Source organism: Phocoena phocoena, chromosome X (genome assembly GCF_963924675.1).
Source record: "Phocoena phocoena chromosome X, mPhoPho1.1, whole genome shotgun sequence".
Lineage (NCBI taxonomy): Eukaryota > Metazoa > Chordata > Mammalia > Artiodactyla > Phocoenidae > Phocoena > Phocoena phocoena.
Window position 1 is genome coordinate 31,964,891 of NC_089240.1, and position 19,542 is coordinate 31,984,432.

Genomic DNA, 19,542 nt, shown 5'->3' on the forward strand with positions numbered 1-19,542 from the left:
CACATGCCAAAGAGACATTTTGAGGCGGCAAATTTTGCTTGAGTACAATAGTTATCTCTTTATCAGGACACAGGAGAAAAAAAAAAAATTAAACGGGTCCAGGAGAAATTGGGACCATGAGGTGGCACCTCAAAAAGGGAGACATTGGCTTCCTTACTAATAAGGAGCAAGACTTAGCACCACTAGATTGCTCTCTTTGCGAATACAGGCAGATGTGCTGTACTAATTAAATGTTCACTTTCAACAGAAGTTGGTGGAGAAGGGGAGAATGTTCAAGTAACTTTGCTCCAATAGGCTACCAATGACAGTGATGTTGCCAAATTACTAAGTTTTCCCACCTTTCTTATAGTAATTACCTAAGGTAAAAACTTGTTAGCTCTATAACTTTCAGACATGAAGATTTAGTCGTTGGAGATGGTATGGGTTGTTTTAAATAATACCATCAAATAAACCTTTGTGCACTTCTTGAAGAACATGCTTTCTGAATACTTTCAGAAGTACACTAAAATGGCTATCCACACCTATATATAGTTTCCTAATATTTTTGACTGCATTTGCTGTGTTTGCTAAACTTTTGAGAAATACTATACTTAATCCTTAGATCATCAGATGTGGCAATGAAGGTTTCAAGACACTAAGTCTTCTCTGATTTTCCATCTGTATCTCAGCTTTGGTTACATTCAACCCAATTTCCACACCTTCCCTAGAGATGAATGAATGGTTAGAATCTCTTTAAATAGGGTTTTTGTAAGAAATATTTACATCCTCGAGGCACATAAATTTGCTTACTTCTTACAGCAGGTTCCAAAAATCAGGTTATATTTATAATAAACAACAATTGGCTGATAGTAGTCTGTTCTCTTTTGTGTAAAGTATTTAGGATGTCTTTTTGAATCTTTTTTCTTCCAGTTTTATTAAGATATAATTGATATACAGCACTGTATAAGTTTAAGGTGTACTGGATAATGGTTTGACTTACATACATTATGAAAGTTTAGTGAACATCCATCATCTCAGATAGATGGAAAATAAAAGAAAAAGAAGATTTGTATAACTGAAAATAAAGCAAACAAACATACAGAGTATGTGTGAAAGTGGAATCCTGTATGAGCTTTTAATTCTTTGCTTATTAATGACCTTGATCATTGTTCTCTCTGTACGATTGTTGGGCATTTATATTTCTAGTTGTGTGAATTTGCCTTTAAATTTTAGGTTTCACTTTTATAAGTAATCAAACAAATTGCTCTTTTCCTACGTGAATTTTTCCCTGGCTTTTCCTGTTAAACATGGAGACCCTTGCCAATCTGGAGATTTAATAAATATTCATATTCCTTAAAAAAAAAAAAAAAAGTAAAAGAAGAAAATTTTTTTCATTGTGATGCGAACTCTTAGGATTTACTTTCTTAACAACTTTTCTATAAAACATACAGTAGTGTTAATTATCTTTGTCAGGTAGTACATTACATCCCTAGTGCTTATTTACCTTATACCTGGAATTTTGTACCTTTTGACCACCTACATCCTTTTGCCCCTCCCACCACCCTCTGACTCTTGTAAACACAAATCTGATCTCTTTTTCTATGAGTTTGTTTGTTTGGTGTACAACATAGGGATTCAATATTTTTATACATTACAAAATGACCATTACTGTCTTGGAAATGTTAATGGGTAATAGCTGCTATTCCATTTTCTTTGAACACAAAAATCTCTTGTGTATCATATAGTTTGGGTGTGGGAGAATGATGAGCGTAATCTACTGTCTTCCCATTGACAGTCAGTAATTTCAATATATAGCAATGAGCTGAAAACAAATCTTAAGTTTGTGAATAAAACCTTATAGGCTTTAAATTTTAGGTCAGTCATAGCCTTCATAATATTTGTTCCCTTGTCAGTGAAAATTGCATGACCATTTCTTTACGTATTTTTTTTATTCTGTAATGAAACTTCAATTAAATTCATTATATTGTTAATGGTGAGGCCCAGAAACCTCTCCACAAGTTAGTAAGAGAGAAGCAGAGTTAAAAACACTATTAATCCACTTGGTATCAAATATAACAACATGTATCAGTTGCCAACCATTTCCAATAAGTTTTTAGTTTAAAATTTTAGCCTCCATGATATGAAAACTGTATTTTGAGGTTTTCATTTTATGTATTTTCTTCTTTCCTTCAGGTTTTTGTATTCTTAATTTTTTCTGTGTTAAAAATAATATATCATGAGTATTTGTACATGTTATTGAAATTTTTAATCCTCATGAAATGTTGAAGTAGCAAAAAATAGCATTCTGCTTTGAATTTATCTTGACAAGTTGTGAAAAATTCTTAAATAGGATTTTAAAAAAATCTCATGGCCTATTTATATTAAATCATATATATATATACATATATATATATAGCTGTGCCATAGATAGAGAGAAACATAGATACTGTCTCTCCATATATAGGTAGATACATATATGCAGGTAGATATGAATATATCCTTATATCTAAATCTTTTTTTAACATCTTTATTGGAGTATAATTGCTGTACAATGGTGTGTTAGTTACTGCTGTATAACAAAGTGAATCAGCTATACATATACATATATCCCCATATCCCCTCCCTCTTGCATCTCCTTCCACCCTCCCTATCCCACCCCTCTAGGTGGTCACAGAGCACCGAGCTCATCTCCCTGTGCTATGCAGCTGCTTCCCACTAGCTATCTAGTTTACGTTTGGTAGTGTATATATGTCCATGCCACTCTCTACTTTGTCACAGCTTACCCTTCCCCCTCCCTGAGTCCTCAAGTCCATTCTCTATGTCTGCATCTTTATTCCTGTTCTGCTCCTAGGTTCTTCAGAACCATTTTTCTTTAGATTCCATATATATATGTTAGCATACGGTATTTGTTTTTCTCTTTCTGACTTACTTCACTCTGTACGACAGACTCTAGGTCCATCCACCTCACTACAAATAACTCAATTTCGTTTCTTTTTATGGCTGAGTAATATTCCATTGTATATATGTGCCACATCTTCTTTATCCATTCATCTGTCGATGGACACTTAGGTTGCTTCCATGTCGTGGCTATTGTACATAGAGCTGCAATGAACATTGTGGTACATGACTCTTTTTCAGTTATGGTTTTCTCAGGGTATATGCCCAGTAGTAGGATTGCTGGGTCGTATGATAGTTCTATTTGTAGTTTTTTAAGGAACCTCCATACTGTTCTCCATAGTGGCTGTATCAATTTACATTCCCACCAACAGTGCAAGAGGGTTCCCTTTTCTCCACACCCTCTCCAGCATTTATTATTTCTAGATTTTTGGTGATGGCCATTCTGACCAGTGTGAGATGATACCTCATTGTAGTTTTGACTTGCATTTCTCTAATGATCAGTGATGTTGAGAATCCTTTCATGTGTTTGTTGGCAATCTTTATATTTTCTTTGGAGAAATGTCTGTTTAGGTCTTTGCCCATTTTTTGATTGGGTTGTTTGTTTTTTTGATATTAAGCTGCATGGGGTGCTTGTAAATTTTGGAGATTAATCCTTTGTCACTTGCTTCATTTGCAAAAATTTTCTCCCATTCTGAGGGCTGTCTTTTTGTCTTCTTAATGTTTTCCTTTGCTGTGCAAAAGCATTGAAGTTTCACTAGGTCCCATTTGTTTATTTTTGTTTTTATTTCCATTTCTCTAGGAGGTGGGTCAACAAGGATCTTGCTGTGATGTATGTCATAGAGTGTTCTGCCTATGTTTTCCTCTAAGAGTTTTATAGTGTCTGGCCTTACATTTAGGTCTTTAATCCATTTTGAGTTTATTTTCATGTATGGTGTTAGGGAGTGTTCTAATTTCATTCTTTTACATGTAGCTGTCCAGTTTTCCCAGATGACTTATTGAAGAGGCTGTCTTTTCTCCATTTTATAGTCTTGCCTCCTTTATCAAAAATAAGGTGACCATATGTGCATGGGTTTATCTCTGGGCTTTCGATCCTGTTCCATTGTTCTATATTTCTGTTTTTGTGCCAGTACCATACTTCTTGATTACTGTAGCTTTGTAGTGTAGTCTGATGTCAGGGAGCCTGATTCCTCCAGCTCCGTTTTTCTTTCTCAAGATTGCTTTGGCTATTGGGGGTCTTTTGTGTTTCCATACAAATTGTGAATTTTTTTGTTCTAGTTCTTTGAAAAATGCCAATGGTTTTTTGATAGGGATTGCATTGAATCTGTAGATTGCTTTAGGTAGTAGAGTCATTTTCACAATGTTGATTCTTCCAATCCAAGAACATGGTATATCTCTCCATCTGTTTGTATCATCTTTAATTTCTTTCATCAGTGTCTTATAGTTTTCTGCATACACATCTTTTGTCTCCTTAGGTAGATTTATTCCTGGGTATTTTATTCTTTTTGTTGCAATGCTAAATGGGAGTGTTTCTCTAATTTCTCTTTCAGATTTTTCATCACTAGTGTATAGGGGTACAAGAGATTTCTGTGCATTAATTTTGTATCCTGCTACTTTACCAAATTCATTGATTAGCTCTAGTAGTTTTCTGGTAGCATCTTTAGGATTCTCTATGTATAGTATCATGTTATCTGCAAGCAGTGACAGCTTTACTTCTTCTTTTCTTATTTGGATTCCTTTTATTTCTTTTTATTCTCTGATTGCTGTGGCTAAAACTTCCAAAACTATGTTGAATAATAGTGGTGAGAGCAGACAACCTTGTCTTGTTCCTGATCTTAGACGAAATGGTTTCAGTTTTTCACCATTGAGAACAATGTTGGCTGTGGGTTTGTCATATATGGCCTTTATTATGTTGAAGTAAGTTTTCTCTATGCCTACTTTCTGGAGGGTTTTTATCATAAGTGGGTGTTGAATTTTGTCAAAAGCTTCTTCTGCATCTATTGAGATGATCATATGATTTTTATCCCTCAGTTTGTTAATATGGTGTATCACATTGATTGATTTGCATATATTGAAGGATCCTTGCATTCCTGGGATAAACCCCATTTGATCATGGTGTATGATCCTTCTTAATGTGCTGTTAGATTCTGTTTGCTAGTATTTTGTTGAGGAGTTTTGCATCTATGTTCATCAGTGATATTCGCCTGTAGTTTTCTTTTTTTGTGACGTTTTGTCTGGTTTTGGTATCAGGGTGATGATGGCCTCGTAGTATGAGTTTGGGAGTGATGAACACCATTTATTGCGAAGAATATTTTCCCCCACTGAGGGCTCCCTTATCAAATAATTGACCATATATTCATGGGTTTATTTGTGGGCTCTCAATTCTGTTCCTTTGGTCTGTGTGTCTGTGGGTAAGGTTGGTTCAGTGGCTTGTATAGGCTTCCTGGTGCAAGTGACTGGTGCCTGTGTTCTAGTGGGTGGGAGTGGATCTTGTCTTTCTGATGGGCAGGGCACTTCCAGTGGTGTTTTTTGGGGTGTCTGTGAACTTATATGATTTTAGGCAGCCTCTCTGCTAATGGGTGGGTTTGTGTTCCTGTCTTGCTAGTTGTTTGGCAATGAGCATCCAGCACTTGAGCTTGCTGGCTGTTGGCTGGAGCTGGGTCTTAGTGTTGAGATGGAGATCTCCGGGAGAGCTCTCGCAGATTGATATTATGTGGGGCTGGGAGGTCTCTGGTGGTTAGTGTCCTGGACTCAGCTCTCCCACCTCAGAGGCTCAGGCTTGACACGTGGCTGGAGCACCAAGGCCCTGTCAGCCACATGGCACAGAAGAAAAGGAAAAAAAAAAAAAAAAAATCAAAAAAAAATTTAATAATAAAAATTTTAAAATAATAATGAAATTATTAAATAACAAAGTAAAAAAAAAAGAGAGCAACCAAATCAATAAAGAAATCCACCAGTGACAACAAGCACTAAAAACTAAACTAAGATAAAGATAAAAATCAGAAACAAATCAGTCACAGGCAACAAACCCCAAGTCTATAGTTGCCCCCAAGTCCACCACCTCAATTTTGGGAACATTCGTTGTCTATTCAGAACATTCGTTGTCTATTCAGGTATTCCTCAGGGTTCATCAGGTTGATTGTGGAGATTTAATCCTCTGCTCCTGAGGCTGCTGGGAGAGATTTCCCTTTCTCTTTGTTCGCACAGCTCCTGGGATTCAGCTTTGGATTTGGCCCTGCCTTTGCGTGTAGGTCGCCTTGAGGGCATCTGCTCCCCACCCAGACAGGAGGCGGTTAAAGCAGCAGCTGATTAGGGCTCTGTTGCTCAGAGGCTGGGGAGAGGGAGGGCTACGGTAGTCATAATTGGAGTGTGGGGCAAGCCTGCAGCGTCAGAGGTCAGCGTGATGTTGCCACAGCCTGAGGAGCACCATGTGTTCTCCCAGGGAAGTTGTCCCTGGATCACGGGACCCTGCCAGTGGCGGGCTGCACAGGCTCCTGGGAAGGGTGTGGGTTGTGACCTGTGCTTGCAAACCAGATTCTTGGTGGCAGCGGTAGCAGCCTTAGTGGTTTATGCCAGTCTCTGGGGTCTGAGCTGATAGCCGCAGCTTGTGCCCATCTCTGGAACTTGTTTAGGTGGTGCTCTGCCTTCTGTGGGCACACGAGGAAGGAATCCCGTCTCCTCACACACCCGGAAACAATGGTCTCTTGCCTCTTCGACAGCTCCAGACTTTTTCCCAGACTCCCTCCCAGCTAGCTGTGGTGCACTAACCCCTTCAGGCTTTGTTCACGCTGCCAACCCCAGTTCTCTCCCTGGGATCCGACCGAAGCCCGAGCCTCAGCTCGCAGCCCCTGCCCGCCCTGGCAGGTGAGCAGACAAGCCTCTTGGGCTGGTGAGTGCTGGTCAGCACTGATCCTCTGTGTGGGAATCTCTCCGCTTTGCCCTCTGCACCCCTGTTGCTGTGCTCTCCTCCGTGGCTCTGAAGCTTCCCCGCTCCGCCCCCCGCAGTCTCTGCCCACGAAGGGGCTTCCTAGTGTGTGGAAAGCTTTTCTCCTTCACAGCTCCCTCCCAGTGGTGCAGGTCCCGTCCCTTTTCTTTTGTCTCTGTTTTTTTCTTTTGCCCTACCCAGTATGTGGGGAGTTTCTTGCCTTTTGGGAAGTCTGAGGTCTTCTGCCTGCGTTCAGTAGGTGTTCTGTAGGAGTTGTTTCACATGTAGATGTATTTCTGATGTATTTGTGGGGAGGAAGGTGATCTCCATGTCTTACTCCTCTGCCATCTTGAAGGTCCCCTCTATATCTATATCTTGAGACAGAGAGAGCCTATATTAAACAGGCTAAGCAGGAGGGTACTTCCTAGGTATTTGTCCCTGTAATTAGACATGTTTCTATTTGTCACTGCTTTTCATAGTTTTTCCCCCTTCAAGGTTGTGGGAAATGTCTGAATACACGTGAACAAACCTATAGACTCTGCAGGAGTTTCTGGCTTTTTCACAACTCCTCAGTGCCTATCAGTGCATCCTCACCCCACATCACTCCCAGTCTGGAGTTATCTCGCACTTTGATTGCACCTCTGCAATCTGTATGACTCAGATTGGATGGCAAAGGACTGGAGTTGGTGAGGGGGGATGTGAGGCATGACTTCCATAGACACAGTGACATGTAGATGGCAGTAGCAGAGGAATGACAATGGTGCTTGTAGTTTACAGCTGTCTACCTGATTCCTCTGAGTCCTGAACTGCTAGCACTGACTTTTCAATTTAGAAAAATTACTAGGACAAACTATAGTTATCACTTCTTCTGAATTACATGGTACACTTCAAAATCCCCTTTGGTACAATTTATTTATTGACTTGATAATGTTTTCAAGTTGAATAAAATTAAAATTCCTCAATAATATGCCTTATTTAAATTAATGTTATTGTGGTTTTGGACCTCAGAAATAATCCTTTTATAATGAACTCATGATTATCTTCTAGGAGAGGATATGGTGAAAAATACTTCCTGCTAGTGCATATTGAATTGTCATTGACTCAATTAGGCTTTTATGGGCAAAAATAATAATAATCTTCATTTTCTATGACCCATTAAGAATAGGAATTGATGAAGTTTTCGGTAGAAATACTCAGTGAATTAATTTATTCCTGTTCAGAGAAGGTGTGAACCAGCAACCAAATGATAAAGTTAACTCAGTGTCTTTCTCCCATCTGAGGCAGCTGTTCTTTCCCAATAACTTTCATGAAAGAGGTCAGCCTGAGTTAACTTGATATTTTTAAACTCCTCCTGAGTCAGATTTTATGAGTGTTTTTGCTGTATTATTTAGTTCAGTGTTGTGATTATCCAGAATATTAGACGTATTAACAACTAGATTTATATACAAACATTAAAGCCTCTTAAAAATTGCATATTTTCTTATTTAATGAATATTTACTGTCTCTCGTATCCCTGGCACTATTCTAGATGCTGAGGAAAGTGATGAACAATACAAACAAGGCTCCTGTTTGCATGGAGCTAATATTTTAGTTGCGTTAGAAAGGAAACAAAAATAAAATTGAAATGCGATACTCTATGTGAAGTTTTTCTGTTGTCTTAGATTTTCAAGTAAAATACAAACCTGAGAACTATAGATAATTATTTCTCCATGCTGTGAAAGGTTTTGCTATGCCACTTAATTAGGACTCACTAAATGTATAAGTTAGGGCATCTCTAGCTGATATAACAAACTCCAGAATTTCAATGGTTTAACACAATCAAAGTTTTTAATAATTGTAACAGTGTGGTTCATTTGTTCCTGGTTAGTGGCTGGCGCCCTCCATGTTGAGATCCCAGGATTCAGACTCCTCCCATATGGTGAATCCATCATCCTTTAGGGACTCAAAGGTTCTTGCACATGGGTGGAGAAAGAGAAAAGAGAGGAGAGAATTCCCGCTAGTCACATAGAAGTGGCACACATCACTTCAACTCACATACTATTGGAGTGAACTAGTCACACAGCTATTCCTGGGTGCAGGAGGGTCTGGGAAATGTAACCTCTGATTGGATAGTTGCTACCCAATGATATCTTTATATTATGAAGGGGAGCACAGAATTTTGCTAGAGAAATGATATTTCTGCTGTGTCTAGGGAGATGAGAAATCTTTAGCCTATCATCCACTTTCTAGCCTGTGTATGCCATGGCCAGAACACAAAGAGAGTGGCGGTGTTTTCTTTAAGGAGTGGAAACTGACAGTTTAATGCCCATTAGATTTTGGTGCGTTCCTGCCCACAGATTGGACCGTATGTAAAGGGAAAATGGCTAGAGTGAAAGCACCTATACTTCCACTGACACATGATAAGACCTTCTGGATCAAAATGGATTTTACTCTGTGGAAGGAGACTGGGCTTGGACTGTTTTAAAAGAATCTGCCTCAAGGTACATTCTACTAGAGTGAGAAGAACCCAGAAGAGTCTACATGGGGGTAATGCTAGAAAGAGTAAGAAAGAGGGACCTAGCAAGTCAGCTGGAGAAGATCACCCAGCATCAATTAAATAAATGGCCTTTGTTCTTTTACCTCTCATCCCATCTACATCCTGTAACCTGAAGGATCCATATTAGCACAGTGATTGCAGGAGGGGAGGAAGTCAGAGCAGGGAATTGAAAAGAACAGATCATGTCTACCTTCTTCACAGGCAGTCTGAAAAATCAGTAGATAGTCCTGGAAGTGGGGACGGTGTGCCAGGGAGAGAAATCAGGAAAAGTATTTGTTGGATGTGAGATGAAAGTGTTGATTGATTTTGTATTTCTTTATATATCTGACAGTGAGACTGCTCTAGCATTGCGAACCATCCTAACAACAGGGGTGGGGAAAGGGAGATCCTGCCTGGTTTGGAGAGCAGCAGTGGAGGAGAGAAACCATTTTCAGATTACACTCCACTAAGTTTAGTTCACCAGGTGAACCCATTACCATGACAATAAATGGACAAGATGAATTTAGACAGTACTAATTCTACAAACGAAAATAGTCCAAGGTTTCATTGAGGATGACACAAAGACTGAAGCAGTACAACCAGGTAGAGAGACTAACCAATGTATAAGCCCTTGGGACAAAATCAGCTTGGTGGGAAGGGGCCTGCCAGGAAGGAGCCCAGGCACTCCAGGAACAGAAAAGAGGCTTGTGAGTCTGGAGCTTGGACAGAAATGGTAAAGGTATGATTTGCGATCAGAGGTGTCTATAGGACACCATCTTGTAGGACCTCAAAAGGCAAGATGAGAGTTTTTATTCCTTGTGCAATTAGAAGCCACTAGGAGGTGTGAAGAAGGGAATGACCTGATCTAATTTATGTTTTTAAATCTCTCAACATGTTTCTTCTGTTTTAAGAAAATAATAAACATATAGCATGTATTTAGATACCGAAAATATTTTATATTTGTTTTAAGATGAACACAGTCAAATTCCCTCTGAAAAGGTTTATAACTTAACAAAATTCAGTTCAATTGTTTGTACATATTTTAAAATAGTATTCCAGACTTCTCTGAGTATTTGAACTTTTTCAATAGTCTAAATTTCAGCATCTTATGAATGTTCTCATGCTTTAAAATCTTTACCTATATTCCACAGGATTAAATATACCCAATTTGGTCTCTCTACAAAGGATTGTGAGAAATGGAAGCAGTTTCTTTAAACAGTCATTATGTTCGCTAAAATATTCCTTAAGTACAATCAAGAGAAAAATACTAGACAACTTATGAAGGAATACTCTTTATCATTGAACCTAAAAGAGGCCATGTGAAGATGAAAGACAACTTTTGAAGTCACCATATACAGTCATTACTATTTTTCAAAAAAAATAATCAGTCAAAACTGATTTATATTTAATTCTAAACATAAACTGAAAAAAATCCACTCATCAAAGTGGAGTAAAATGCCATTGGCAAGATATACAGTAGCCCATTATTTCAAACTTTTTTAATATATCAAGTATTCCCAGAAATTTAACTGACTTTGTACTTCCTATTGAATAACTTATTTATCAAAAAATGGAATGGGGGTAGTAGGATACCTTAGGCAGCAAGACTATTAACCATTTTTGCAGAGTAGTTTTTTATACATTTTGTTTTGTATGTTATTTACTCAAAATAGTTATGTATTTCTGGATTACGTAGATAACTCAAAGGGGTGTTCCAAGAATAAATTTACAAATTTTGATCATTTGGTAAAATGGTGAATGACAAAAATTTCCTTTCTTTAACTTACTGAATGCATCAGATATTTAAAGAAATATCTAATTTTTATGGCCTTAAGAAATCTAGTTGGAAAATTAATCTTGTCCAAATTAATTTTGACATTATTTTGGCAGATGGTTATTTAATAGAAATTATTTATATAATACCATATATGAAAGGTATCATTTAGGGATTTTTTATCTGTTTAAACTTTGAAGAAAATAATATTCAAACCATAATGAAAGTTAGAAATTATTTTTTATAATATTGTAGTTAAATTTGACATATATTTTACCATGGGAAGAGTACAGAACAATTAATTGGAAACTTCAGTCATTTTAGTATAATGAAATATTCATTTCTATTGAGTCTGTTGCTATTTTCAAGACTCCAGAGAATTTGGTTACAGGGATTCTCCAGTGACTGCAGTGGTACTTAGTGCTTGTAAGCAATTGATGATTGCTCTCTGGAAGGCTGCTCTGTGAAGAATTTTGAGGGGGCATCCAGTCCTACTGGATAAGAGTGAAATGATCAGGTAGTGATACTTGCAATGGATGTGTCAAGGAGGAGCTGTGACAGAGGTGCCCCTTAGCTGCCATCCACATTTCCCAAGAGATTTGGCCAACTGTGTAGAATGTCATCACACATTTGTAACACAAAGCATGCTTCTGTTATATGGCTTGTAGTTCACAGAGGAAACAGTAGCTTTAAAGTGGTTTTGTTTTATTTTGTATTCATAGTTTACATGTGATAAGACATAAAGCAATTCCATATTCCAGTACTTTTTTCCTTTTTAGACCAGAGTTTTTCAATGTACAGGTCTCAAAATGTGACTGGGTAAAAATGAGCATTATTTTTTAAAGAGATGACTAGAATAGAGTAGAGTAGAATAGAATAGATCATAGAAATCACATGTGGTAAGAGGAGGGACTGTTTTGTGAAACTTCCTTTTCAGTAGTATGTGTAGATGAGCTGATGGTGATATAAAAATGAATTACTGTGATAATCAGTGGTTTAGATCTTAGCATTTTTACTACTTTGAAGAACCTATAGTACTTCCTTGGTGGCGCAGTGGTTAAGAATCTGCCTGCCAATGCAGGGAACACGGGTTCGAGCCCTGCTCCGGGAAGATCCCACATGCCACAGAGCAGCAAAGCCCATGCATCACAACTACTGAGCCTGCGCTCTGCAGCCCGCGAGCCACAACACTGAGCCCATGTGCCACAACTACTGAAGCCCGTGTGCCTAGAGCCTGTGTTCCGCAACAAGAGAAGCCACCACAATGAGAAACCCGCGCACCACAACAAAGAGTAGCCCCTGCTCACCACAACTAGAGAAAGCCTGTGCTCAGCAATGAAGACCCAATGCAGCCAAAAATTAAAAAAAAAAAAAAAAGGAAGCTATAGCAGTGTCTTAAACTGACACTTCCTCTGAAGAAGTTTGAGTAATAGACCAGGACACATATCTAGTCTGAAATGTCTCATTTCAATTTTCTGTCCAAAGACCTGGGCAAAGTTTCTAGGCTAATATATGGTGGTTGGTATTTGTTATCATGGCATATTCCTTTGGGTTAGTTGTTGATTTACTTGACCCTCAGAAACTTCCTAGGAGTCTGTGTTCTGTAACAGCCTTATAAAATATGTCAGGTTGCCTAAGAAATAGTAAATTTTGTGATGTAATGCCACTGTTGAGTTTTTCGCATGTTATATCTTATTTTTCCTTCTTTATAATTATGAGCATGGATATTTTACTGTAGGAATTTAATGGCCATTTATTTTAGGAATCCATGATTCTAATATCTCCTGAAACTATTGTAGATGGCCATTTTCAATTGCATTCATAATTAAATCTAATTTGTAGTAAATGTTATCTTCTCTCATCTAGTAATTATAAACTTGTGTATATTCTTGATTTCCATCTTTCCTTGCCAGATGATGTTTACCACACTAAATGCTTTTTCCATCCCCCTAAAATATAATACTTATCCACTCATTTATTTATACAGAGGTAATCAAGCAAATGCTTGTTCATGGACAAAGCTGTAATGTCTATCTTGAAGATACATTGTGTGAATAACTCTCTCCCCATCACCACCTGTCCCCACCAGCTCCTTTAATGTGATTTGATAAATTTCAAAATAGCTCCATGTCCCAAAGTACATCCATTACCAAACTTTAAATTATGACTAAAATGTCCAACATTCTCCATTTAATTAGGTTAAGACATTATAGACAATTGGTCTTTGTTAAGATTGAGATATGTCCTGTCTATTTAATCACCTTTGACACATTTCCTTCAACTAATGGCTTTTACTGTAGTGGAGATCATGGCTGTAATGCGGTAAGATATAAGTCACTACACAGAGAACAGACTTGTGGTTGCCAAGGGGAGGAGGGATGGGAGAGGGATGGATTGGGAGTTTGGGATTAGCAGATGCAAAACATTATATACAGGATGGATGAACAACAAGGTCCTACTGTATAGCACAGGAAACCTGTGATAAACCATAATGGAAAAGAATATGAAAAATAATATATGTATAACTGAATTACTTTACAGCAGAAATTAACACAACATTGTAAATCAACTATACTTCAAGAAAATTTTTAGAAAAAAGATATAAGTGGGCTTCCCTGGTGGCGCAGTGGTTGAGAGTCCGCCTGCCAGTGCAAGGGACACGGGTTCGTGCCCCGGTCCGGGAAGATCCCACATGCCGTGGAGCGGCTGGGCCCGTGAGCCATGGCCGCTGAGCCTGCGCGTCCGGAGCCTGTGCTCTGCAACGGGAGAGGCCACAACAGTGAGAGGCCCGCGTAGCACACACAAAAAAACGCCCACGTACCGCAAAAAAAAAAAAAAAAAAAAAAAAAAAAGATATAAGTCATTAGCCAGAATGGATCAGAATGAGAATCAGGAAATGTCTTGGAATGTGAAGTGTGCCTTCCATGACTGAGTGGATGTAGCCCGGGATGTAGGACAGGAGAAACCTTACAGAAGGGAGGAATCTAAACAGGAAGGTAGTCATGTCATCAGCATAATTTGAACTCTTAGTTCAGATTGTCTCTAGAATTTGCTACTAATGTACAGAGCTACTTAAAGTGTATCCTCGGAATCAGCAGAAGCAGCCACAGCTTTTTAGAAAGATAAATTTTCGGGCCCCATGCCAGATGTACTGAATCAGAATCTTTGAGGAAGAGGGCCAGTAACCCATGTTTTAGCAACCTCTACGGATGATAAGTCTGAGTACCACAGCAAGAAGAAACATTGACAGACAGACCTCATAATAATAATGGTACTGAAGACAAATATATTTTAAATGTAATTTTGCAGTTTCCTTAGCATTTAGCTAGGTGGATCTCTTGGACCATTTGTTGTTGAAAAAAATATTGTCACCATTTAGCAAGGATAAACGAAGAAAATATATAAGAGATTAAAAGAGAGTGAGGTACATTCAGTAGTGGGTCAAGGAGAAAAATAAAGTTTTATACATTTGGCCATTGTTTTATGGCTTCCATAGGACAATGACTCTATGCTGATGCTAAGAGCTAATTTTATATTTCTTATGTAATTCTAGGAGAGTGTTTGTATTGAAATACATCTCTTTAATCCAGAAGAGAAAATTATTCACTTAGATGTGCAGTTATCGAGTGCTGCCGTTAGTGGACTCAAGGAACTTGTACTGTTTCCACTAGATTCTCTCAACTGTGTTGTACGGTATTCTCCAGCGACTACAGGCTATAGAGAACAAAGGTATGGTTTGAGTGTGGCATTATACTTATTGCTGATCCTTTGAAATTAACCTTTAAAATTATTTCTTTGCATGGTATAATCATTGAGATTACACTCGCTCATAGTTTTAGCTTTGTTTAATACCATTCATTGGTAAAATGTACTAATTTAGAATTACCATTGTTTTCTTTAATGCAAAGATATTATTTATTAGAATATCAAGTTAAATAATTCCTAAATTGCCCCTATATACTCTCTTTCACTTCACTTTTTGTTAACCATATTTTTCTGGGTTGCACCAAATGAAAATGATTCTGTAAGGACTAGGGGTTAAACTTTCAATTTTCATGATAAAAATTCATTTATATCTTATATTCTCAATTAAATGCAAATCACATACACACATATATTAACAGTGCAATGACGAGTGTTCTTATGGCATAATTATGAAAAACTTTGCACTATGTATTCTCACACACACACACAAACACATGGCCTCTATGCTCACGATTAACTCAGTTTATAGTAAAATAGTCAACTTTCTTTGTTTTAACAGTAATAGCCAATTGTTATAGTTTTAAAGACTGTACTTAGTATTGGTGTGTACGATGCATTCCATTACACTATGAAAATGTCTTTTGCTAGTTTATATGCTCTTTCAGAGTTAGAATAATTCTTATTTTAATGAATGATGAATAAATAAATATATTTGTGAAATTTTAAAGGATAAACATTTTTATAATGTGAAGCATGAAAATTAAGACCATAATGTATATACAAGACCCTATTTTGCTAGATTACCATTAGAAACGTGGGCATTGTGACTATAGAGGCTTTGTGAACACAGACTGAATCTTGGATTTTCTTTGTCAGCATACATTAAAAGACACAGAAATACATTGTGACCTTGGAAAGTAAGTTCTATTTAATAGATAAAATTATTTCATGGAAGAAAAAAATGTTTATCTAAAAGAATATTATTATAATGCATTTAGTATTTTAAAATAAGACATAAATATGTTTTTAGTAATTGATTTTCTTCTCCAGGGAGGTTTGATATTTAAACGATCTTGTGGAAAACTTGTGTGAAAAGAAAAACAAGTCAGGACTTAGTAAGGAGAGGCTTTTATTCAAAATGATTATTGCAGGGGAGGAAAAGGGACTATTGAAGTAGTTGGCGGGGTACTATTGCAATTCGGAGAACATTCCCCTCTCAGAAATCTACAAGCTACTCAATATCAAACCGAGCAAGCTTTTTCTTTTATAGGCTAAAGGAGGGGCAAGCAGAAATAAGCAGAATCTTTGGAGGGAAAGCTGGACAAGGAAGGGAAAATGACCGGTGGGGACTGATAGGAAAAAGGGTTTTGCCGTGGTCAGTTGATTCCCAAGAGAAGCCCAGAAGGGAGGCACATTCTACTTTTTTGGTGCTTGCTCAGGCATGGGGACAAGCAGAATTCAGGGGCCTATGGGAAAGATAGAAAGCTGACTAAAGTTTGGTCAAGGCAAAGCAGAGGGTAAGCATTGGGCAACTGAGAATACTTGGTTATTTGGTTAATACCATATGCCCTTGAAATATGACCTTTATATTTAGGTGATTGAGTTCCTAGTACATGTCTGGGGTCATGTTTGGCGCTGATGCATAGGGATAATCAAGTCACATTTCCTGCTTTTAAAGAGTTTGTGTACCAGTGGGCAAATCAGTGCCTTCTCATTAATGTCTCTCCCTCAGCACACCGAAAGAGTGTTCAAGTCTCCCAGTGCCAGATCTTGAGCCAAAACATCACTGCAAGTGGTTTATTAAGGAGGTGTGATCCCAGTAGGAAAAACTAGTAAGAGAACAAGGGAAGCAGAATAAGCAAAGGGAAGAAGCTAGGCAAGGGTGCGATTGCAGGTACAGTCCCAGACTTTATCTGTTGCTGTGGAGAGCTTTGGAGCATAAATCACATCTCAGAGTTTGTCTTGTCTCGATGCCAAGATTCTGGGCTTTTGAACTCCCATACTAGGCAGTATAAGCTTCCTCTGGATGAGCTATAAACTCCCAGCCACTTCTGCTCTAGGGCTGAGGACTTCAGGATCCCAAGGCAATCATCTGAAAGTCTCAGGCAGAAGATGAACAGCAAGCATGCAGGAGTTGGAGGATGGAGGCAGGAAACTAGGTGGAGCACCGACAGTGTCTGCTACAAGTTATTTACAAATTTATTTCTAGATTTAAGTTTTTCTTGTTTTAACTATATACCAATATGTGAAAACTATATATAAAACTATAAACTATATATATATATACAATTGTTAATGAATATAAGTCAGTGTTGTGAAAACATTTGGCTCAACCAATTTTACAGTCATGTTTTTTTTCATTCTACCTAAAAGTGCTAGCCTTTTTTTCTTTCAAGTTCTTGTTGTTCTTTACGTTTTTCTAAAACAACTACTTTTTATCTAAGTCATACTGTGTATAATTTAAAGTTGCATAATATTAAAAGATGTTTGATAGTTACTGTATTTCTAACTAGTCTTGTGGGTCTTTTTCCTCTTCTGAAGTTTTCACGGTCTTTAATTGTACCTAATGTCCTCAAAATTCTTAAGGATATACATTGGTGTGGCTCTATTTTCGTACATTTTTCTGTGTAGTTGGGGTCTCTTTCAATATGGAAACACTGAGATATTGTTTCACACTTGTTAGAATGGCTAGAAGTTTGAAATCAGGGTTTCAGCTGGACCATGCTCCCTCTGAAACCCAAAAGGGAGAATCCTTCCTTGGCTCTTCTGGCTTCTGGTGCTTGCCAGCAATCTTTGGTGTTCTTTGAGTTGTAGATGTATCATTCCAATCTCTACCTCCTTTCTCGTATGGCCTTCTCATGTGTCTTCACATCATCTTCTCATAAGGACACCAGTCATGTTGGATTAAGGGCCACTCTACTCCAGTGTGACCACAACTTAAATAATTACGTCTGCAATGACCCTGTTTCCAAATAAGGTCACATTCTGAGGTACTGGGTGTTAGAACTTTACTATATCTTTTTGGGGGATGCAGTTCAACCCGTAATAGTCATTAAGTTTGTGAAATTATCATTGAACAACTTTACTACCTTTGTTCTTCCTTCCAGGTTTGTCACTCAGATCATTCCTTTAGATAATCCTACACACGAAACCTTAGAATTGCAAGCAACAAACAGTAATCCTGATAATTTTGTCCTGGAGATTAACAGATCACAAGTAAGTATATTCAGAAAGCCGAGTAATCTACCACTAGTAGAACATTTTCCAATTCTGATTTTGGGACACCATGGAGTATTAGCAATTGAATTATTAATAAGGCTTCAAATGCTAAAATTTTAAAATATAACATATGCATTGCCAATTTAAATTTATCAAGAAAATCAATATCATGTTCATGTAAATTTTTGAAATTATATATGCTAGATTCATGCTCATTTTCACTGAACCCTAAATACATTGGTTGTGCTTTATTCCTGACCGCTTTGGTAACCAGTTTTTGCAATAGTTTCCCAATAATATGATTTTTTTTCTGATTTTAATTGGAGTGGTCTTTTTTTTTTTTTAAAGAGACAATTGTTTAGAGCAGTTTAGGTTCACAGCAAAATTAAGCCAAACGTACAGAGATTTCCTATATACATCCTGCCTCAGTCTCCCTCCCACCCTCCTTATCCCACCCCTCTAGGTGGTCACAAAGCACCGAGCTGATCTCCCTGCGCTATGCGGCTGCTTCCCACTAGCTATCTATTTTACATTTGGTAGTGTATATGGGACACAGAGAATTTGCTTTTCTAAAAGGTTCTCTTGCTGCTGCTGCTGCTGCTGCAGCTGGAGAAAGAGCACATTTTAAGAACACTGATTTAAGATATGTACAGTTTGGAGAGTATCTCAAAGGAACATAAATTCAGGGAATATTCATAGGCAATTGGCTATGTGGCTCTGAAATTCAGGGTAGAATATTAAGCTAAAAATGAAGACTTGGGGGATCATCTGCACCAAAATGATAACTGAAATTTGGGGTGTATATGGGGGGGAGATCTGTGTATATAGAAAAGTAGAAAACCCCAAGCCTCACTGACCCTTAAGTGTAGAGGAGTGAGAAGAGTCCACAAAGGAGACCCACCCTCCCTCTTGCGTCTCCCCAGCTATCAACGTCCCCACCAAAGTGGTGCATTTTAGGAATATGATTTGACTCAGTGGTTATTCTATGTGTCCAGGTCCCAGGACACCAGTTCTTTTTAGCTTTTCCTTAGTTCCTACCCATCACCCCCTCCCCACAGACAGTGCTGACAGCTCTGCCTCTCTCTCTTTTTCTCTACCTCATTTTCTCATTCCTTCATTCCTGGGAGAGACTAGAGCCAGTCAATGGGCCTCAATCACTTTATCTTCCCCCAAGTAGCAAAACAAGATCTGAAGGTTCAGCATCCCTGTCTCTATTTCCAAAGCATACGATACCAAATATGTATAGTGAATGCCAAAACCCTGCTTTCAAGTAAACTTCGAAATGATAATTGCAATAGATTATTTTCTTCAGAGGACCTCACAGTAAATCATGGTATTTAGAAAAAGGCTTTTACTATTTGCTGTTTGATGATTGTTTAACGAATCTACAATGTGATTTCTTTATTTATATTTTAATACCTGTCTCTTGTCACTTACTGGTTGCCAACTAATATGATATAAAATTAGTTCTTAACTGCCATGATGTGTCAAATCAGATATCGCTAAGTATTACATTGCTAAAATTGGTGT

At 37.8% G+C, this 19,542-nt stretch overlaps 1 protein-coding gene across 1 annotated transcript in view; it reads left to right on the plus strand.

The window, feature by feature from the left end:
- The window catches only part of CFAP47 (cilia and flagella associated protein 47), a 503,782-nt gene that overhangs the window by 385,912 nt on the left and 98,328 nt on the right, over positions 1 to 19,542 (plus strand). Inside the window, 2 exon segments of the mRNA XM_065900147.1 lie at positions 14,642 to 14,817; positions 17,901 to 18,009. Coding sequence (XP_065756219.1) covers positions 14,642 to 14,817; positions 17,901 to 18,009 — 285 coding nt within the window.